We start from the raw sequence: 23,090 nt of genomic DNA on the forward strand, positions 1-23,090 counted from the left end.
CATAAAAAGTCATACTATTGCATGTCACAGTATAGTGTGTCATAAGAAGTCATAGAATGTCATCAAAAAACATGAAAAGAAGTCATTGAATAGTGGTCAGTGGTATTGTTGTCAAAAATTGTTAAAAAAAAAAAAAAAAAAAAAGAAAGAAAAAGAAGTCATAGCACAGGATGTCGACAACAACCATGAAAAACGTCATAGTGTAGTATGTCGTCAAAAAGCATGTAAAAACATCATGGTATAGTATGTCATCAAAAATGGCAGAAAAAGAGTCAGAGTATAGTATGTCATCAAGAATCTGGTAATTTTCCTGGAATTGAATTAAACCGTTATCATTACTTAATACATAACAAAAATTATATTAAAAAAAAAAAAGAATATTAGCAAATGTGGCTGACAAAAAGCTAATACAAATAAATACAGTACATGGGCTTTAGATCCCTTTATTTCAATCCATATTCATTCCATGTTTAATTAGTTAATTAGTCAGATTAAGGGTGTTTTGAAAACCAAGAATGCGTTAAGAACAGTATCACTGGGTGGGTCCTGTAAGATAAATGAAAGAACAATCATGATAACTGCCTAAAGGTGCCTACAGAGACTGAACCCTGAAGAAAGCAACAGACAGTCGTCTTCACGTATTAACAAGTTTTTATTAAGCAGTAGCAGTCTGGAATGAAATGTTGAAAATCCCCCCTGAAGCAGAATAAAACACGTCATATTGCTCCTCCATCATATTTTTAAATGATGCAGTGAGGTTTTTTCAGCAGGTCTGAGGCTTTAAAAATGAATATTTCCTAATAAATCAGTAAAAACCTGATGTTCTGTAACAGCAGTTGTGCTCTGCTTCAGGGATGGACTCTGTCTTTACACTCTGTTGGTCCACATCAGTCTTCATTCATAAAAACAAAAATATTGCAACCTGGTTTCACCCAAAGACACAGCAAACTGAAATGAGACATCTGAAACACATTGATAAAGTGTCTAAAGAAACGGATAAACGTAGCTCTGCAGCAGCTATATATTAAATCCCTTTATGAACACAAATGAGAAAAGAAACAAACAGATGGAAGCAAAACATCAAATAAAACTTCAGTCAAATGTTCAGCTCCACAGAGTGAAGGACGGGTTGTGAGGTTGAATCCTGACCTAGAAAATGTGGTGACATCTTGGAGTAAACTCTGCCAGAAGGCACTTTATACCAGTGGTTCCCAGCTGGTCCAGATTTTTCCTTAGTGATTAGTTCAAGGTCCACACGGTTTAATATATTCATTCATACTTGCATTTGGCCATGTCCTCGAGCTAGTTTGCTGTCTCTGTTAAGTAGCTGTTCATTATTCACTCAGCAGTTTTTCATGAAATCAAACCCAGTTTTTGATTCTATTTATGGGCTGCATTTTTTCAGCAATAGCCATTTAATGGATTTATAAAATCACAAAATCAAATCAACTTTATTTATGTATTAAATTATAGACCAAATCCCATTGACGTCACACGAATAACAACAATCACTTCGGGGCAGAAAACTGGCAGTTGATTTCAGGCGCAAAGACGTGAAATTCGCAAAATTGTTGATTGCTGTTGTCAACATTTACAGAAGGGGTGGGAATCACCAGAGGAACCACGATACAATATTATCACAATACTTAAGTCATGATGCGGTATTACTGCAATATAATATATGTTGCGATATGCTGAGTATTGTGATAAAATATATTGCGATTAATTATCTTTTTTTAACTGTAAATTACGTCCCTGAAGGAAAACTTTGTCAGCATCTGTTTTCACTAATAAGATAAAGTTTTCACTGCTTGTCTACAGATATAACCAAGTTAAATATAAGACTTTTTAAGGCCTTTTTAAATACCACTTTATATGAATTTTAAGACCAAACCTGCAACAGAAATACACTTTAAATATACATATATTTATGTGTATGTGTATGTGTGTGTGAGACACATGTATAAGTACTATTTCACACACACAACACACCGATGTCAGTTCAAAATGAACACTACTGTAGACACCCTGTTTCAGTCTGTCCATCTCACTTAAGCCATTTTCTGCAGCAGTAAAATGTATCTAGTGGACTGAAAAAGCAATTGATTTTATTATTCTAGTAGTTACCTACCTTAAGTTTAATTTGAATTTTAATATCAATAATCCATATAATTTAAAAAAAAAAAAAAGATACTTGTGATCATATGATATTGCCTCATAAAATATTATGATACTCTGCTGCATACCCTAGTTTAAAAATATTCTCTGTTGTCCTGTTATCATCTTTGATAAACCAAATCTACCTGCATGAAAGCTTAACAATGCACCGCTGTGGACAGAAATGTATTTCAGACACCTAAAAAAACCAGTCAATATTAGTGTAAAGGTACGCTGCATTTGAGTATTTGCTCTGCCTCACCTTACACACTAACAGATCAGTTTTAGGTAGACCAGCAACTTTGTGTTCTGCCAAGTAAAATGACTGTTTTTGTCAGTGGAGTCTGGTGGCTTTGAGATCACAACTTCAATTGCCCCCAGAAACTCAAGTCTATTACACCGTCCTACTGTTTGTGTCCAAGCTAAAAGCAGTCTTTAAGAATGGCAGACTCCACCACAAGCAATGAAAACTGCAATAAAGAAAGATAATCATTCAGTAAATTACATTAAAAAAATAAATAAATAAAAAATAGTAATAATAATAATACATTAAATTGCTGTGGCTGAAAAAAAGCAGGGTTTGATTTCATTTAACTATTAGAGGATTAGAACTTTTGATCATACTGTACTTCTGGATTTCTGGGATGTTTCCAGAGCCTTCAACACAGTGTACTTCAGTTTTTTCTTTGTACTGTTGTTAACAACAACATGAACAGATATATCTGACATTATTTTAAGTCACAGTGAAACAGTTAGAGCATCTTTTCTTCGAATAACAAGAGGATTTAAATTAAACGTGTGCTGCTCATTAAATACAGACAGAAGGGACTTTAACTGATGGAAACTATTCATATTCTTAAATAACATTTTAGGGGTGTAGATTCATGTAACCGCACCAACATGATGGAGGCTGAACAGGTGACCAACTCCCTTTGTGACATCATCACAGCACTGTAAACAGGTAAGGGCTTATTTAAACTCCCTTTACATACAAAATACATACGTTCATTTCAAACTTTGAGACCGTTACTGCTCTCATACCCCCATGCCACATTCGCTAGCTGGCACTGGAGGGTCAAAAGTTTCTGACAACAACAAACATGGCGAAGGTGGAGGAGGTCCTGATAATGTAACTTTTAACCGAGGCAGTGTCGTAGATGGCTGTGGTTTATGAGGCCATTAAGTACATTGGGAAGTATGGACGAAAAACTGTTTTTACAGTATTAATGATTCAATCCTTTACGCCATTTTTAAAATGTCTTTGTTGAGTCCAGTGGTCCTATCTTGCTGAAGTACGCTAAAATGCCCCCATGATCTCTAATGATACTGCTCAGTTTTGTCTGCACCCGAAAGCTTTCAGAAAACATGCACAAATACAGAGAACGCAGAGTATAGAGAGAGGGGTCCATCCGTGTCCGTATCTAACACTGAGCATAAATCAGCTTTATGGGGTCTCTGGCGCTCTGACAGTAACTGGAATCAAATAAGGCTTCTTTGTTTTCTTGCAAACAGCAAGATGAAGTCAGGAAGTGTTAGCCTAGCTTAGCATAAAGACTGGAAGTGACAAACTATGTTTTTGGTTATGAACAGAAATGTAACAAGACTCAGGGCTTGTTCAGACTGCCAGCCACAGTTGTTGTTGTTTTTTTATCATTTCAAGATTGAGTTAAGAAAGTCTGGACTGCAAAACACCACATGAAACGTAACTTTTGCAAATGTGATGCAAACCACATTGGGAGTGTTATTCTTATACTAAAAAACTTTTTTTTTCCTTTAAAATGTGTGTGTCCCTTCTCTAAATTCAGATGTTTTTACGGGTCCATGCAGACGGAGCTCTTTTTTCCCCCTTAGCAGTACTTTGTGAATCGCGGTGTGGATAATTGATCTGTTTATCAATTCAGAGCTGATCAGATCAGATCGAGAGGAGCGGCTGCTGCAGAGGCAAGTTAGAACCAGTTAAGACCCAGTAGAATAAATGTTAAAGTTTCACTTTCAATGCACCTGACGTTCCGCTGCTCCATCTGTGTAAGAGTACACTCTGCACTCAGACAGTGTAGTGCTATAAATAACTCAACAGTATATCTATCAACAGCGCTGCTAACTAACAGTCCAACTCCAAAAATAGACAATCTATTTGTGGCAGCAGATGTTTTGATCATTGCGGGCTGCCACAAATAAATGAATGTGTAAAGAAACCCATACGAGGTTTGAAATGTAATTCAAATAAAATTTCTACAGCTGTGTCTCAGTCCAGATGTATTTTGCGTCATTCTTAACTAGGGCCGCCCCCTAAAAGATTGGATTAATTAGTCAGAGTGATTTTTCAGGTTGAGCAGTTTTTGGTCACTCAGTGTGCTGTTTACTTTTGGGAATGTGTCAGTCCCCAGATTTAGCTGCAGAGTGAGCGTTCCTTGCTTTCAGTGGACCTAGACTAGGCTGAGTCTGAGTCAGACGGAGGCAGCTGCCTGGAGGAAGAGAGGCTTTGACCGATCAGACTCTGAGATAACTTTTTCTTTTTCTTTCTGATCAGAAGTGGTGAATTACAGCTCACAGCAACCTAACACAACACAGTCTCTGGTCTATATTTGAGGTATACCATGGTATAGAATTTGACGGTTATCATACTGTATGCATTTGCTTATCTACAGTATTAAAAAAATGCAACTGGACGTAGAATCTCCCCATGCTTCCATTTTAAAAAATTGTTGCAAGTTTTAATTATAGAAATAGAAAAGTCTTATAACTAAAAAAAAAGCCCTACTATTTTCATTACTTTAAAGGTCATTGTAACTGACAGAACTAATGGTTCTGTAAAACTGGGATATTTTCTGAGATGGTTCCTGCACCGCTGCCACCCTACTGGTGTCACATTTCGATTCACATAAATGGAGTTAGTGCACATTAGCCTGGAGAGCTAACTTAACCTGTTTACGTCACTGTCACCCTGAACGTCCTGCTGAACTGTTCAGACTCTCAAACTCTATCATCTGGAACAGCCATAAACAGCTCAAATCCTAGGCATTTGTTCAGTGACAGAACTGACTGAACTGACAATGGCGCTAGATGAAAAGTCAACAATGGACTAAGCAACAATCTAGAAAACAACCAATCAGCTGGTTTTAACTCTTTGTTTACATATTTTGTAAGTTTTCTCTGCCATGTAAAAGAACTTTTTCTATAGACCCTTTTCCACTGCATCTTCAAGGCGTGACTTTCATGCTGTAATTCCTCCTCTCTGTGCTGTGTAAAGGGTACAATTGTGGAATGGGGGGACAGAGTGGTCTCGCCTTTAAGCTGGCATCAGAGGTAGTAACAGCACCGAAACAATGTCTGTATAAAGACGACAGCCAGCAGGACGGGATCGTGGGTGGCCTGGGTGGGGTGTTTTGATGATGTGTTATGCGTGCGGCCCACTGTGGGGGATTTAAAAAGCAGCTGATAGCAGTTAGCAGCTAACTCGAAGAAGAACAGCGGCCACAAAATGCCCGAAAATTGGGAAAAAGGAGGTCCGGCAGCTCCTCACCCTCCGAGCAAAGGATGAGATCAGCTGCCATATAACAGGGAAGGTAAATTATGTCCTTGCCATGTTACGCCACTCTTACTGTTTACAAAGCACTGCCGACACATATGTTATATGAGCTACAACTAGAGGCCAATGCTGTTGTGGTACTTGTCATGCCCGTCATGCCGGTAAGCTGTCTAAAATCACATACTGGAGTGGCATGATGCCACTGTTGTTTGGTTCTGTGTCAAAAAACAAAGGTGCTGTGATAAAGGGACTTTGTAGCGGCTCTATAGCGCGATCTCTAAAAAGAGCTTATAATAAAACCTAAATGAGCTGCCAGTACAAGAACAGGATAAATGATGCACTGAAACTACCAACAACATTGAACACACTGCATTTTGTTTTCCACAGATACTTGAGTTGTTCCTCAGTCTTCCATTTCCTCTACTGGGGATAACTGGGGATAGCTACCGATAGCTACGAGGGGAAAACATAAGCAATATCCTCTTCCTGTTGTGGTTGCTGAGTGTTTGATGCACTTTCTTTGTGTCATAAATGGAGCCTTCATGTTCTGTGGCAAACAGAGCTGCATGATAAAACGAGCCTTACAGTGAACCAACCTAAACGCCGATGATCTCATTATCCTACAGCATTGTGCACACAATATTTATATCATAATAAGTTAAAGAAAAACACTTGTCTGCTTCTATTTGAGTATGTGAGTATTAAGTCAATGTGACTATTTGACCAAACGATCTACACAGAAAATAATTTGCAGATTAACTGATGATGAAATTAAGTTTCTCCTCCGTCGTCGTGAATACTAGTAACACTTTTTCCAACTGCAGTAACCGTACATAAAGTATACTTTCAATGTTACTGTAAAGAGTATACTCCACTATATTATCATATCTGCTATGTTTTAGAACATTTTATAGACATCGTTTACATGAAGCAGTCAGTCAACTCTTCTAGAGGTTAAAATTAACGCTTCTCCATCCAAACTGTTACCGTGGTAACCCAGTGGTCATGGAGTGGAGAGGGTCTGCAGTCCGAGAGGCTCCCATTCTCAGCTTCTGTCATTCTGTCCTCTTCTCAACACTATGTTGGCTATTCACCATTTCTCCTCCTCCTGCACCTCCCTCCACCCCCTCCTCCTCCTCTTCCTCGCCTCCGCGGCTGAACTGCCGTCTGGTGAGCCTCTCTGGGGCATGTGACGCCATGTCGCTGAAGTCACGGAAGATGTCCTGAAACGTCTGGTCGTCTCCTGAGGAAAGATTTACGGTCAGTGTGCTTCTGTGTACACACTGTACATACAGTGTATATTAGAGCGTGTGATTTTTCATGCTGACTGTCTACTCACCCACAGCTCCAAAGACTCCTTCTGAATCTCTCATCTCTTCGTTCATCCTGGCCATCCGCAGTCTAAACATTTCAATCAACATGTAAGTCGTAGGCTAGTGTTTGGTAGCCTACCTGTACTAAAAGTTAACTCATCAGTGAAGAAGCTCACGACACAAGTGGACAGTAGGGTTCTTGTTCTGGACCGTGTATAATGTATACAAGGTACAGGACCCAAAATGCAACACAGGAGTGGCCATGTAGCATGGCTAGCTGTTTCCTCCTGCTTCCAGTCTTTATGCTAAGCTAGGCTAACTACATCCTGACTCAATATGAACTGAAGCTTCCACAACCATATTAAACACTCTTTGCATATTAATATAAAGCAATCACTCACAGTGTGACGATGTCAGCATGGGCTGTTTCTACGGCGATGGCCAATGGGTCCTGTCCCCTCTCGTCTACAGCATACTGATTGGCTCCTCTCTTCAGCAGCAAACACACCTGTCTACACACAGCCAAGGAAAATCAGAGGAGTTTATCCCAGTTCATTTAAACAGGGTCAGTGTGTGGCTGTGTGTGTGTTTGTGATTACCCTGTGTGTCCAGCGGTGGCAGCAGCATGCAGTGCTCCCTGTCCTCTCTGGTCTCGGTGGTTGACGTTTGCTCCGTTCAGCAGCAGGAACTCACAAGCTAACAGTGACCCCTGCAGACAGCAGAGAGAAATACAACCAACAGGCACAGGTGAAGACTTGAAGTGCTCTTTTACTCCCCGGAAGAAAATGTTGTTTCTGCAAAGCACAAATATGTCACATTTATACATTTCATATGTATCATATCAACATTTCTAAAGTGACACAGTATATCAGCTGACTTTGTCACTGGGAGGAGGAGGGGAACGTGGATGGTGTGTCACCTAGGTAAGACGACTGCCAAGCTGCAGACCACTGTTCAAGATCAACAGCTAACACAACTGGTTGATCTTTTAGCAACCTTTGGTCGTTTTTCCAGCAACCACACATTAACCACAGAGTGGTTGAAACTTGATGAAATGTAAAGTATCAACATATCTGCTACATAATAATGTCCAAAGGTAATGTATCCTTGATTTGCAGAAACAATGCTAGCATTTCTTCTGGCAATTGGGTTGCTTTACCTGAGGCTTCACTTCAGCTGGACTTTTAGGAACATTGCAAGTGTTATTCTCCTACCTCTTAAGCTAAATGAAGAGGATCCAAGCGGATCAGCTGGAAAAGTAATCTCTATGCTAAAAATGGGGCTGTTTTTCTGACTTTTTAGAGATGATCTTATAGAATATGATGCACTGCTGTAGATTAAACTACCCAGCAGTATAAAAGGGAGTAAAAATGAGCATAAAATTAAAACATTTACTACATTTTGCTGATTCATTCAGACCTCTTTCGACAGCGCTGTAAAATTTATTCTCAAGCTAACATGCTTATAAGGAAGTTTTCTATGTGCTCTGACTCTGAAGTGTTCCCTGTTCAGAACCTACATCACACCGTTATACACTGCTCAGTTGTGGTCTAACTATAAGAAAAAGAGTATGCAGAGGCTCAAGGTAGCATAGAATGATGCAATGAGGTTGCTGCTTTGTGTCCCTAGGTGGCATAGTGCCAGTCAGTTGTTCGTGTCCACTAGAGTGGCAACCTGTGAGACACTCTTAAGACAGCTGATGTTTAGTTTTATGTGTCGCCTGGGCAAGTCAGAGAACCACATAATTGAAGCCATAGTCAGCCCCCTGAAAAGCTGCTATAGATTCACTTCTAACCTGAGACGGCATTGGTGCAATAGCTTGTATATTTTATAATATGCACAATTTTTTGTATTTCCTTTTTTTTACTATTTATACTGTATGTTGTGTTATATGGACCTGTGTCTGCAATAAAGCTTTATTATTATTATTATTATTATTTATTTTACTGAAGTACAGTTTTGAATGCACGACTTTTACTTGTAGCAGAGTTTTGTTATAATTGCATCATTATATTTTGTGTTCACGGTGCCTCCTCACCCCGACAGCAGCTCCTATTAGAGCAGTGTGTCCCCCTTTCTCAGCGATACTCCCATTGACCTCTGCCCCCTGTGCCAATGCTGCTGCCATGGCAATCAGGTCTCCAGCCAGCGCAGCCCGATACAGACGCAGCCCGGCCTCGCCTTTTCCACCATCTGAAAAAGACAACACCGATAAAAGCTAATAATTAAAACCTGTTTATGTGCATGAAATCAGGGTGGGAAATTGTCTTTGTTTGGGAGAACTCTAGCTGGAGAAATCAGGTTTCTGATAATAATAGTCTGAACCAAACTTCATGGCAAACTCCCAAATGGTTGTTGAGACATTTCGGTCTTTTTAAATAACTTCACTTTTCTGTTAGACTTACGAGCTCCAGCTGAGCTGCTGCTCTGCACAAATCTCTTCTCCACATATTTCTCTTTGATCCATGTCTCTTTCTCCGTCCTGGAGCGATGAAAAAAAAGAACATTTTTTTTTTTTTTATGTTTAGTTTTCTTACTTATCAGCAGCCAAAAACACCCTGCGTTATCATTTTTAGATCGACAGAAAAGCAGGCTAAAGTTAAGCATTTCTAAAGCTGTAAATAACACTTGACACTTAAAACAGTATAACAGGGCCCAAGTCCCTGACTTAAAGGACAACTCTGGTATTTTTCAACCTGGACCCTTTTCCCCACGTTTTTGTGTCTAACTGACTCACAAAAGCCCTCCTAGTTTTTCTGTCTACTGTTCTAACAATCACCAACTCTACACTGGTTAAAATAAACCCTTAATTCACCCAGTTAGATGTGAAAACATGATGCCTCTATACACGCAAAAATTACTGTTTATTTAAATGGAGTCTGGTGTATTTGGCGATGGCAATTTCAGGGCTGTTTATGGTTAAACAAAAAGGATTTTACTCTAACAAAACGGTTTATCTCTGTAGGGATCCTTTCCATAATGTCAAACACTTTAAACAATCAAAGCCTGTCAGTGACAAAAAGGTGACAGTGTATAATTGCTTTGAGTGATTACATTGCAGCCTGTTTCGCTACTGGCTACAGCCTTCCAGTTTCAAAAACTGTTGTTCCCATTGGTCACTTGGACAAAAAAACATGTGAAAATGGGTTCCAGGTTGAAAAATACCAGCTACCCTTTAATGTCTCACTAACGAGATACAAAAATCAATTAGAAGTGATTTTACCGCGGGCTGTCGGCTCTGGGTTTGATCCGCCCCTCCTCTGAACATCGCGCCTCATAGATCCGGTTCATGACATCATTTCCCAGAACACAGAGCAGCTACAGGTGAAGAAGAAGAAGAGTTTGTTGTCAATATACACCATCAGAGAGGGTAAGATCTCGAGTATACAATGGGAGAGTTTTGGGTTGCCATTACCTTCAGCTGTTCAGCCTCCCATGAGTCCAGAGTGAGAGATCTCACCTTGGACAGGTGGACACCCAGGCTCCTGGAAACATCATGACATCACATATATTTGTTAAGTCACATCACATGAATAATATCATACAGTGTCATGGGTACTGATACTTGGGTACCGAGTTGATGCCAAAATTCTGTAAACATGGCAGTACTAGTTTTTCTCTTGTACTGTAGGGAGCAGGGATGCAATTCTTCAGGACCTGACAGGGCAACATATACATGTACACCTACAAGTGTTCTAGTCTGCAGTTAAATTCCAAAGGAAGAACAACAAAAACATGTGGAACATGGACACAAGCTGCACCTACAGCTCCACCTCAACTCGTCAAAAACTAAAGTGTATTTTCTGAGGCCAGCATCATTTTGTTAATTCTTTGTGTATTTACACTCTGCTACAAACACCAGCAGCATGATGAGGCACTGAGAGTCCATTCAGTACTATGTGCTATGTAGTACTATGTAAAATGTTGGTAAACACTGATTTCATCATCAGGGTTCCCACACATTTTCACTGACAGAATTTTCAAGGACTCTTAATAAAATTTTCATTTCATAGAAGCTTGCACTTCACTGTGTCTGCTGCACTTGTCGGCCTGGTTACTGTACTTTTTTACACACACACGTGCAGGAGAGTCTCACTTCCTGTAACAAACGCCGCCACACTATGTCGCATATACATGTAACGTCTAAAAGCAGAAGGCTTGGCTGGTAAAAGTCATGAAAAATGAGAACTGTGCAAGTTTTCCATTTGTATCAAGCATCAAATAAGTTGTCTGATTTAATCTGCCTTGCTTGACATTCCAGGCCTTTGAAATTCCAACACTTTTCCAGGTTTTCCATGACCGTGGGAACCCTAAATCATTTTATAAAGCCGACCAATCATAGTCAAGGAGAGGCAGGACAAATACTACAAAGACCAACTATCACATATTACATGGACAAGTCCTGAACAACTACGACAGTAGAGGAGAAATGTTTATTTACTGTGGGCTGTATATTAAAATATGTTTCCTTGCCCACAAAATCTGATGAACCCACATAGACTAGTACTTTGTGTTGGAGGCGGATCATCAGGGATCAATAATACAATTTAAATTATATATAAATCTTGTTAATAAAGGAGTGTTTGTTTAAGTATATGGGATTTATTAGGCTTTCCCACACATTAATTTATTTGTGGCGACCCGTAACAATGAAAACATCTGCCGCCATGTTTTGATTTTCTATTTTTTGAAATCTACTATTCATCTGGAGCACTGTCAGAATATATATATATATCGTTTAGTTATTGACTGCTTCACAGTCTTACAGCACAGAGCATACTCTAGGCACGGATAAAGCAGCAAAACGTCAGGCGCAGTGAAAGTGAAACTCAACCTTTTATGCACTGGGTGTTAAAGTCTGATAGGATTGACTGAGTTTTCGAACCACGGTTGTTGAGGACAGCCCCATGTTAACCAGCATCTGCATTAGTATGGTGACATGCCTGTCAAACAGTAAAGTGTACTGAATAAAATATGTATTTTCTACAGTAAAAAACAGTGGTTCCCAACCGATCGGTCGCGGTCCGAAGGTGGGTTGTGGGTCCATTCTGAATAGACCACAAAATGACTTGAAAACGTGTCAAGTTTGTAAAAAACACACTTTATTTTCGTGCCATTTCCTGCTGTAGAGTGAGTAACTAGCTCAACGACATGGCCAAACTCTAATAAGATACTGAATGTATTAAACCGTGTAGACCCTGAACTATCGACTAGGGAGAAATCTGGTCCCTGTGGCTAGACCAGTTGGGAACCACTGGTATAAAATATAATATTGTGATGTCGAGCGACTCCTGTTACCTGTGTATGCCAGAGCACTCAATGCACATGGTAATTCCCAAGTTGATGGAGGCCCAGCGAGGATCCTCCTCGCCGCAGTCACAACACCGCAGGTTCCCAGGGCCACTGAGGGCCATGCTCAGCGCTGGCAGCCTCTGAGCAGGGGGCCCCGGGGAGGCGTCCCCACCACACGGGAGAGGGGGGAGCTCTTTAGGCTGTGCACAGGCAGGGATAAAGTCTGTGTTACAATAATAACAGTGCTGCACTTAGATGTACTTTACTTGAGTATTTTCTTTTCATGCTTTACTTTCTTGACAGCTTTACTTACTTGACAGATTAAGATTTCTACATTAGAACATATTAAAAGTTTATAATAGGTTAGTTTTTGTTGACAGAAAATGAATGTGAAGAGATGATGTAATATGTCAGTTTGAACCTGCCTGTGTGATATGAACGTCGGCTCTCTCCCTGTAGGCGAGGTCGATGCTGCCCTGCAGAGCGCTGAGCCAGGCCTGCTTCAGCTGCTCCGAGTCTGCCTGCAGAGCACAGCATCTGACAAGAAAAATAAAACTATATGTTTTTGTTTTTTAAAGATCTACGACTTCTGTAAAACCAAAGGGCTTGAAAGTGAGAGCCACAGGACATGAGATTTGTTGATGAAAACAAACAGTAACAGAATAATGTGACAGTCTTACTTCTGAACAGAGAGCAGCTCGAAGCAGAAACGTCGGTCGATGTGCTCCAGTGATTTGACAGCACACAGTCTGAGGTCCTCAAACAGAACCACGGCTTCCTCCTGCAACATGAACACAAACACTCCAATGTTATTCCTTCTGTTCGTTCATCATCTGTTCTTTAATTTATTTGTTTTATTTCAGCACCAAAATAACATCATGTAGCACTTTCATCTCCTCTGTGCGTTTTCCAGGTTAAAGTAATTATATATGTCTGAGGTTTTGTTAATATTCTCTGGGAAAAAAAAGCTGCAGTCAATCAATAATAAAACACTAAAACACTTTGTAAAGATGCAAAAACAAAATCTGTAACTATCGAGAATCAGACCTCAGTCAGGGACAATAAACATGGTTCTAAGTTTCTGTTTAAATTCAGTATTTCTAACCCAAACTGAGACCTGCCGAGACGTGCTGAGACATGCCACATCACTTTGAATAAATGAGCAGTTGTACCTTGTGTGACTTCCTGTAAGTGAGTTGATTGTCTCTGATGAAAAACCAGCACCTGAAATGAGTTTGAATATTAGAATAAAGTTTAGTCCTATTATGAATGATATAAGACCTTAACAAACACATACACACAGATTAAATACACACTTTTTAAGGTCCAGTGTGTCAGGTTAAGGGGGATATGTTGGCAAAAAGTATGTTTTCTTTAGTCTATAATCACCAGAAAATAAGGAATCATGTTTTCATTAGAATGAGCCATTTATATCTACATGGGGAGCATGTCCTCGTCTATGGAGATCACCATGTTGCACCACTGTGTTTCTACAGTAGCCCAGGATGGACAAACCAAACACTGGCTCTAGATAGGCTCATTCACAGTTTCTCATCAGCCACTGTAATTACAGGCCTCTCCAGTGAGCGTTGGATCACTTTTTGTGTAACTTCTTTATGCATTGTAAGGATAGACCGATACATCGGCCGGCCGATATATTGGGCCGATATTTGAGTTTTTTACTTGTATCGGCATCGGCCAATACGCACGTGAGTTTGCGGATTTATTTTTCCCATGATTTACAGACAGGCATCCACGGGCAGCTCTGTGTTGCTGGAAGACCCTGCAGCGCACATGCAGCGAATCCTACCGTGTACAGTAGTTGTTGTTTTATTTATGCTTTAGCTTAAATATTTGTTTATTTTATAAAGACATTACTGGAAGATTTAAGAGCACTGAACTCTTTTTTTTATTTGAATGTATAATAATAATAATAATAATAATAATAATATTCTACCTGTTCTACCTCAACTTTCCATCTTGTTTTAGTATTTTTTACTGTTCAATAAATGTTTCTTATTTTAAACTTGAGGCCTGTAATATTTATTATCATTGTGTCATTTTTTTGATGTAAATTGAGGGAGCAAAAGCAGTATCGGCCCCAAATATCGGTTCAAGAAAATCGGCAGTCCATATTCTGTTATCGGCTAAGGGTGATGGGAAAAAAAAGGGTATCGGCATCGGCCCTAAAAAATCCATATCGGTCTATCCCTAAATGCATTGGTTTTACTGGTTTAAATTAACTGGACCATTTGTTTTGGAGAGGAAAAGACATCTGCAGATAATTAAGCTCCTGGTAAAAACCTCCTGAACAATAAACACTGTAGGAATTCTAACCAGGAGAAGTTTCAACTGGTTGCAATCTGCAATCCTCACCACTAGACACCACTAAATCCCTCTAAATATTACACACTGGACCTTTAATTGAAGCTCTCCTTGATCAGCAGAAAAACCAGTAGCACTGTACCTCTTCCAGGTTTTGGATTTCCTTCGGGAGCGTTTGAAGAGGTAACCCTGGATGATGTCATCACTCCCAGGGCAAGGGCTGACCATTGGCTCTCCTGAAGCATCCTGAGAACACAGACAAAACAACAATTTCAGGTGGCGCTATGCACAGAACACTTTTGGTTATTGTACGGATTAAACATACAACATGCCAGTGAGTTTTAGGTGGATTTTATTACATTTGAGTGGAGCCAGACAAGGTGTTTCCACCCATTTCCAGTCTTAATGCTAAGCTAAGTAGCCTCACATTCACTGCACAGACATGAGAGTGGTGTGGAGAGACAACAGACAACAACACAAGACTAAATCTATAATAACTCTCAAAATGAACACTGGCCTATACAATAAAGATAGAGTTATCAGTGGCAAGTTCTTACTCTCTGCTGCACCAGCAGGTGTCTGTTCTCCAGGTCTTTTCTCTTAACTGCACAGTCTGATGATAACTGCGACAGCTGGATAGAGAAAACAAGCACACACAGTGAGCTGGATTTCATACGTTTAGGTGATAATTAAGATAAAAGTGAGACACAAAGGGGTCAGAGGTGTGGACCTGTGTTGCCATGGTTTTCATGGTGGGCTCCAGGTCCCTGAGCAGGTCAAAGCCTTGGTGGAAGAAGGTGAACTGAGCATGGACGAAGGAGAACACCTGACAACAGACAACAATACACACATTTCATAACAACTCCAACTGTTTATCCAAAACTTTGAGCTCGCTATTTTTGAACTTTGGACAGAGCCAGGCGAGCTGTTTCCCCTGCTTACAGTCTTGATGCTAAGCTAGGCTAACCACATCCTGACACAAGATTGGTCTCCACATCTCACTCTCACAGAAGGAATACGCTTTGTTCCCAAAATGTTGAACTACTCCTTTAAAACAACAACATACATAAATATGACTGTAAAATTAAACAACTCACTGAGTTTAAGATGTCGATTCTCTGCTGAGTCTTGAAGGTGTTGAGCTGAAAACAATTGAAACGTGCGGAATATTTCATTCTCTGTTGTTCAAACATGGAAATAAAATGTGCGGTGATGTGATATGATGGCAGCTGTGTGTGTGTGTGTGTGCGTGTGTGCGTGTGTGTACCTGCAGACAGTAGTCCAGGGCGAAGTGTTGGTAACATTTGCGTGTGGCAAGCAGCAGGTGACTCGCCCGCTCTGCATCACCAGGTTTGTGGCGAGACACCTGAGCATTCTTGACTGCCGCCGTCTCCAGGTCGTCCCCTATCCGGACAAACTCCCTCCTGGTCTCCAGCAGTTGGGGCAGGAACCTCAGAGACACATCGTTATTGTAATCGTCAACGTCATGATGATACAGGTGCATGCAAAAGTTTGGGCACCCCTGGTCAAAATCTTTTATGGTTTCAAATTAACAAAAAAGGAAAAGGGCCTGAAGCAACAGTTTGGGCACCCTGCATGGTCAGTGCTCAGTAGCGCCCCCTTTGGCAGGTATCAAAGCTTCTAAACACTTTGTGTATCCAGCTCAGAGTCTTTCAGTTCTTGTTTGGAGGATTTTCAGCCATTCTTCCTGCAAAAGGCTTCTAGCTCTGTGAGATTCTTGGGCCGTCTTCATGCTCTGCTCTTTGAGCTCTATCCACAGATGTTTAATGATGTTTAGGTCGGGGGACTGTGAGGGGCGTGGCCAAACCTTCAGCTGGCTCCTCTTGAGGTCGTCCATTGTGGATCTGGAGGTGCGTTTAGGATCATTGTCCTGTTGTAGAAGCCATCCTCTCTTCATCTTCAGCTTTTTTACAGATGCTGTGACGCTGGAATTTAACTGAATCCATTCTTCCCTCTACCTGTGAAATGTTCCCCGTGCCACTGGCTGCAACACAAGCCCAAAGCATCATCCATCCACCCCCGTGTTTAACACTTTGTTCTCCAAACATACCTTTGCTCATTGTGTCCACAAAGTTCTGTTTTACCTTCATCAGTCCACAGGACTTGTTTCCAAAAAGCATCAGGCTTGTTCACATGTTCCTTTGCAAACTTGTGAGGCTGAATGTTGTGGTGAGGACCCAGGAAAGGTTTTCTTCTGATGACTCTTCCATGAAGCTCATATTTGTCCAGGTGTGTCTGCACAGTAGAACAGTGCACCACCACTCCAGAGTCTGAGAAATCTTCCTGCAGGTCTTTTGCAGTCAAACAGAGGTTTGATTTGCCTTTCTAACAATCCTACGAGCAGCTCTCTCAGAGAGTTTTCAGCTTGACCTCCACAGTTCCTGTTAACTGCCATTTCTTACTGACATGACCAACTGAGGAAACAGCTCCCTGAAAACACTTTGCTATCTTCTTCTAGTCTTCATCAGTTATTTTAGTTTTCAGAGTGCTAGGCAGCTGTTTAGAGGAGCCCATGGCTGCTGATTGTTGGGACAAGCTTTCAGGAGTCAGAGTCTTTATAAAGCTTTAAAATTGACATTATCTGCACATTGACAGAACCCAATGTCTTTGTCAGGCCACAAACATCACCAGAGACCCATCTCACCCAGTTTGCCACCTTTTTTCACCTTGTTGCCCTCAGGAAGGCGCTAAAGGTCCCTAAAAGCTTGCACTTCCTAACAAGCTTTTACCCAAATGCCATTAAAGAATTAACATGTGAATAACCCTGCTATAAGATATGTGCAATAACAACTAAAGAGAATATCCTGATTATGTGCAATATTTCGTGACTGTGCAATAATCTATTGTACTTACTCTGCTTTAATAGTTATCTATTGTTTTTATACTCATATATATCAAGTCTTTAATGTGTCTGCTTGTCTGTGAATTTCTGTATGATCTACTGGAGACACCTAATGTCGTTGTACAGCTGTACAATGACAATAAAGGCATTGATCAATTGATTGATAATCAGTCTTATAATTAGCCTCTCCTTCTACAAGTGTATTTGTTTCTGTACAGTAGTGTATTTGTTCTTTCTTTTAAATCTATTCTTTCATGCACAGATGGAAAAGTTTGGGTAACTGCGCTGAAAATTGAGCATCTTTCAATAAAAACAGATCTTAACAAAAAATAAATAAATAAATAAATAAAGCACAACCAGAGGTCCTGATATGTACAAGTAACTGTTGACCGTGTCTGAGTGTGTGTTGGACCTACTGTGTACAGAGGTTGCTCAGCTGCTGACTGATGGCTCTCTGAGTCTGATCAAACAACATCTGAGGACAAAAGAAAGACAAAGAAACAACATCATCAGCTGCATCGACCTGATGGATGGATACTGAACAGGTCTAACAGGCTCTGGTCCAGGGGCCTGAGACGTCAGGGGGGCCCCCAGACCAGAGCCTGTTAAACCTATTTAATTATTATCCGTGAGATTTTCTGAACTGTCCCCAACTCAGACATTTGTCCACAAATATCTTCCATTTGAACTATCAGAGATTTCAGCGGCTTCTTCTATTTCTCTGGAACAAGACGAGCAGCGTTGGGCTGGTTACTCTAAAAATGTAATATATTATTCATTACTCTTTTCAAAAGTGATAAAATTACTTATCACTCTCTGACAACAGTAATTTGTTACACTAGTCCTCATACTACTTTCCATTACACCCCATAAAATTGGTAATTGCACATCTCCCCAAAATTCAGATGTGTGCCCTTGTGTTAATGTCAGGGTAATTGCTGGTAAGTGTGGCTGAAGCTAGATCACTTGCAAATGATTTTTTGTTTTTTAGCATAGGGGCCTACAGTTGCCTGTAATCGTTATATTCCCTGGGCTCAGGGTGAAAGACGGAGAGTCACTCGTGGAGCAACATTTTCTCCACAACATATCTATCTGCAGGTTTCATTAGTTTTTTGTAGCCTGCAGCTGTCCACGAGTTAAATCCAGTTTTGGTTGTTTAACCAGTGAGGCTACACCAGACCTCCACAGTGGGGTGTATGTCCTGGAGTTCCATGGTGTGTTGTCGGTCATAGTAGGTGTTTCAGACCAGCAGTTTGAGGATGTGTTTTCCATTCCACCTGACAATATCAAAGTAAATGTAATATTTCCAGCTGCTAAGGAAAGCATTTCCATCTTGCAAACTAGCCTGCTGTTTTGAGACGTGCATACGCAGTGCAACAAATACAAAAATGAGACCGCATTAGTCTTTGTAGCTTAGCGCCACAAAAGGGTGTAAGCTTTTTATGAAGATTGATACACTGTTAATCTTGCAGTCAAGTATTTTATACCCATACTGTGCGTGGTTGTGACCGTCACCCACCCTCCCTGGAGACTAACCACTGATGCTGTTTTTCAAGTTAGTGGTGACGTGATAACAAACAGTAAAGCTGTAACGAGTTGTTTGGTTTTGGGGTGACTGTTTTACTGAATTTTTTTTGGTAATTAATTACACTACTCCTTACTGTAAAAAGTAATATTATTACTGCCCCACAATGAAGACAAGTCCTTCCATCCAAACAGGATTGTCACAACCTTGGAGATCACAGATTTCCACATTGAAGTAGAAGAAGGGTCATTCATCCCCGACTCAAAAAATTAGTTGCAGCCCAAACTTACACCATGTTAAAGCAAAGACAGGGATAAAACATTTAATACACAGAAAACAGGATGTGTGTGTGTGCACTCACCGTGTGGAAGCTGACCATTTCCTGCAGGCCCTGGTTGAACTGGTTCAGACAGTTCTGACATGGAAGAAAACAGGAAGTCAGTATGAAACACTTCACAGGAAACCGTGAAAACAATAGCGAGATGCCAACCATTTGAGGCCTTTTCCACTCTTAGACAAACTATTGGTGGATCAATTTATAACAAAACATCACATTTATTAGCAATAATTAGCTCCATACGGTGATGACGCCGTCCTTCTTGTTGTACGTGGAAAGTTCAGCCAGGCCGGTCAGGAACAGCTGATTGGCTGCATTGTAGGCTTGACCTGCCTCCACCATCTTACTGCACAGCTTCATCACCTGATTGGTCAGAGACAAAGATTACAGACAGATAAGATCTCCTCACAGGTACATAAGTACAGGTATACAATAACAAATGTTGATAAAATAACAAGCTATTGTGTATTGATATATAAACTGTGTCAGCCACAGGGGGGCAGCAGATACACACAAGTTACACCACAGAAGAAGTATCTGCAGCAGTGACAGAGACAGTAGTAGTAGTAGCAGCTCCGTAAGTCATAATACAAACAGTAGCAAAAGTAGTAGCATTAACAGTATTGACACTAGTAATAGTAGTCATAGTGGCAGTAACAGTATCAACAGGTGTAACATTAGCAGTCACAGCAGCGGCAGTTTTAACAGTAACAGTAGAAGTAATAGTGGTGACAGTAGATGTAACAGTGTTAGTAGCAATATAAACAGTAAAATTAGTCATAACAGAAATAGTAGTAGTAGTAATAGTAAAAGTAAGTGGTAACACAACATGGTAACAGTGTTAACCCAATTCGTATCATTAACAATAGTAACGGCAGAAGCCTGGTAGCAATAATACTATTAACAGTGGTAGCAGCAGTAGTCGTAGCAGTGGTAGTATTAACAGTAAAAATAGTAGTAGCTGCAGTAGTAACAGTATTATTATTATTAGTAGTAGTAGTAGTAGTAGTAGTAGTAGTAGTAGTAGTGGTAGTAGCAGCAGCAGTAACAGTAATATAGTAACAGTAGTAGTAGTAGTAGTAGTAGTATTGACAGTGACAGTAACAGCAGTAGCTGCAGTAGTAAAGGTAGAAGTAGTAGTAGTAACAGCAAAAACAGTATCAGTACCACTGTTACAGCAGCTGCAGTAGTAGTAGAAGTAGTAGTTGTAGTAGCAGCCTCAGCAGCAGAATTAACAGTAGAAGAAGTAGCTGCTGTAGTAACAATAATGAAAGTTGTAGTAGTAGCTACAGTGGCAGCAGTATTAACAGAGTAGTAGTTGTAGTAGTAACAGTAGTACTAGTAGTAGTAGTAGTAGCAGCAGTATTAACAGTAGGAGTGGAAGCTGTAGCAGTAACAGCAGTGGTAGTAGTGGTAGCAGCAAAAACAGTATCAGTACCCCTGTAACAGTTGTAGCTACAGTAGTAGCAGAAGTAATAGCTGCAGTAGTAACAGTAGTAGTGGCAGCAGCATAAGCAGTATTAACAGTAGAAGAAGTAGCTGTGGTAATAGCAGTAATGAAAGTAGTACGATAAGCAGCAGTACTATTAAATGTAACAGTAGTAGTAGTAGTAGTAACACAGTAACACAGTATCAGTAGTAGTAGTAGTAACAACAACAGTAGTAGTTGTAACACTAATAGCAGAAGTAGCAGCAGCAGTATCAACACTAGTAGTAGCAGCAGGAGCAGCAGTGACAGTAACACAGTAACAGTGCTAACAGCAACACAGTATCAACAGTAGCAGCAGCAGCAGTACCAACAGTAGTAGTAGTGACAGAAGCACAGTAACAGTCACACAGTAACACAGTAACACAGTAACGATAGTAACATTCACACAGTAACACAGTAACAGTCACACAGTAACACAGTAACAGTAACACAGTAGCAATAGCAACATTCACACAGTAACACAGTAACAGTAACACAGTAACAATAGCAACATTCACACAGTAACACAGTAACAGTAGTAACCGTCACACAGTAACACAGTAACAATAGTAACATTCACACAGTAACACAGTAACAATAGCAACAGTCACACAGTAACACAGTAACAATAGTAACATTCACACAGTAACACAGAAACAATAGTAACAGTAGTAACAGTCACACAGTAACACAGTAACAGTCACACAGTAACAGTAGTAACAGTCACACAGTAACACAGTAACACAGTAACAGTAGTAACAGTAGTAACAGTCACACAGTAACAATAGTAACATTCACACAGTAACACAGAAACAGAAGTAACAGTAGTAACAGTCACACAGTAATAATAGTAACATTCACACAGTAACACAGAAACAGAAGTAACAGTAGTAACAGTCACACAGTAATAATAGTAACATTCACACAGTAACACAGAAACAGTAGTAACAGTAGTAACAGTCACACAGTAACAGTAGTAACAGTCACACAGTAACAATAGTAACATTCACACAGTAACACAGTAACAGTAGTAACAGTCACACAGTAACAGTAGTAACAGTCACACAGTAACAATAGTAACATTCACACAGTAACACAGTAACAGTAGTAACAGTCACACAGTAACAGTAGTAACAGTCACACAGTAACAATAGTAACACTCACACAGTAACACAGTAACAGTAGTAACAGTCACACAGTATCAACAGTAGTAGTAGTGACAGAAGCACAGTAGTAGCAGCAGTAGTATAAACAATAACATTAGTAGTTGTAACATTGATAGTATCAGCAGCAGCGGCAGTATCAACAGTAGTAGCAGCAGTAGTATAAACAATAAGAGTAGCAGGCGCAGCAGTGACAGTAACACAGTAACAGTAGTACTTGTACCTTATCCAGTTTTGTCTCGAGCGCAGACACATCCGCCTCAAACAGCTCGAGCTTCAGCCTGAGCAGAATAAATAAAACTTCATCAGGTCTTCTGCACATGCGCGGTTTGGAGATGCTCAAGTGTGTATGTGTACTTACCTGAACTCAGGTGAGTCTTTGACACACTCCTCAAAGTCCAGCAGTGTGTCCATGTTGTCTTCTGTTACTGTCACTGAGTCAAACTGTTGATAAAGTTAATTAAGCCCTGTTAGCCTACAGTTAGCCGGTTAGCTCCATTCAAAAGCTCCTCTCTCACTCCTCATACTTAACTCCGTCCACAATCTGTGAAAAACCGCCGATAAACTTCTTCAACGAGCCGTATCGATAGTTTCATATACCACAGATCGATCGGGCATCGTGCACGCGCGCCTGACTGTCACGCATGTTGGATAAAAGTGTCATTAAAACCGTGTTAAGTGTGTTTTCAGTGTGACAGCTGTCTGTGTGTGCATCCTGCAGCCCGCTGCTGCTGCTGCTCCGCCAAACATCCGGGTGGGTTGGATTAGACCCAGACAGCAGTGGGGAAACAGCGACACACTGCGACCTGGGGTGGTACTGCGACTTTATTTATTTATTTATTTATTTATTTATTTATTTATTTATTTCAGTGTTCGATAATCGCAAAACATAAATAAATACATTTTAAATGAATAATAAATACAAAAACTACTAACATTAATTAAAAGGGGAATCAATACAAAGATGAATAAATAAAGATGCACATTAAAGCAGAAATATTCATTTATGTCATATTTAATCAATTACTTAATGCTTACATTTATTTTAAATATTATTTTTGTCACATTCAATGGCATATTAATATATCTATCGAGTCATTTATTTGTTCTTGTATTTT

General features: G+C 40.1%; 1 protein-coding gene across 1 annotated transcript; it reads right to left on the minus strand.

The window, feature by feature from the left end:
• Window positions 1–505: 505 nt before the first annotated feature.
• On the minus strand, window positions 506–22,702 carry zgc:162872 (BAR_ACAPs and ArfGap_ACAP domain-containing protein). Its single transcript, XM_049576245.1, has 22 exons — window positions 22,334–22,702; window positions 22,196–22,253; window positions 19,585–19,704; window positions 19,366–19,419; window positions 17,896–17,954; window positions 15,884–16,067; window positions 15,714–15,758; window positions 15,347–15,442; window positions 15,174–15,248; window positions 14,759–14,862; window positions 13,464–13,515; window positions 12,972–13,072; window positions 12,717–12,828; window positions 12,298–12,491; window positions 10,415–10,484; window positions 10,223–10,317; window positions 9,405–9,481; window positions 9,038–9,192; window positions 7,599–7,708; window positions 7,401–7,511; window positions 7,026–7,087; window positions 506–6,929 (listed from the first exon to the last, which is right to left on the minus strand). The coding sequence occupies exons 1-22, from the start codon at window positions 22,384–22,386 to the stop codon at window positions 6,742–6,744; spliced, it is 2,175 nt and encodes a 724-aa protein (XP_049432202.1). The 5' UTR covers window positions 22,387–22,702; the 3' UTR covers window positions 506–6,741.
• Window positions 22,703–23,090: the final 388 nt, after the last annotated feature.

The sequence above is a fragment of the Epinephelus fuscoguttatus genome, linkage group LG5 (assembly GCF_011397635.1).
Source record: "Epinephelus fuscoguttatus linkage group LG5, E.fuscoguttatus.final_Chr_v1".
NCBI classification, from domain to species: domain Eukaryota; kingdom Metazoa; phylum Chordata; class Actinopteri; order Perciformes; family Serranidae; genus Epinephelus; species Epinephelus fuscoguttatus.

Excerpts from the sequence above, each read along its gene's own strand:
- zgc:162872 (XM_049576245.1), bottom strand. The coding sequence starts at position 22,386 with ATGGACACACTGCTGGACTTTGAGGAGTGTGTCAAAGACTCACCTGAG. Across the intron at positions 19,705-22,195 it reads TCGAGACAAAACTGGATAAG|GTGATGAAGCTGTGCAGTAA; the intron begins GTACAAGTACTA and ends CTGACCAATCAG. Across the intron at positions 10,485-12,297 it reads GAGTGCTCTGGCATACACAG|GAGCCTGGGTGTCCACCTGT; the intron begins GTAACAGGAGTC and ends TGATGTTTCCAG.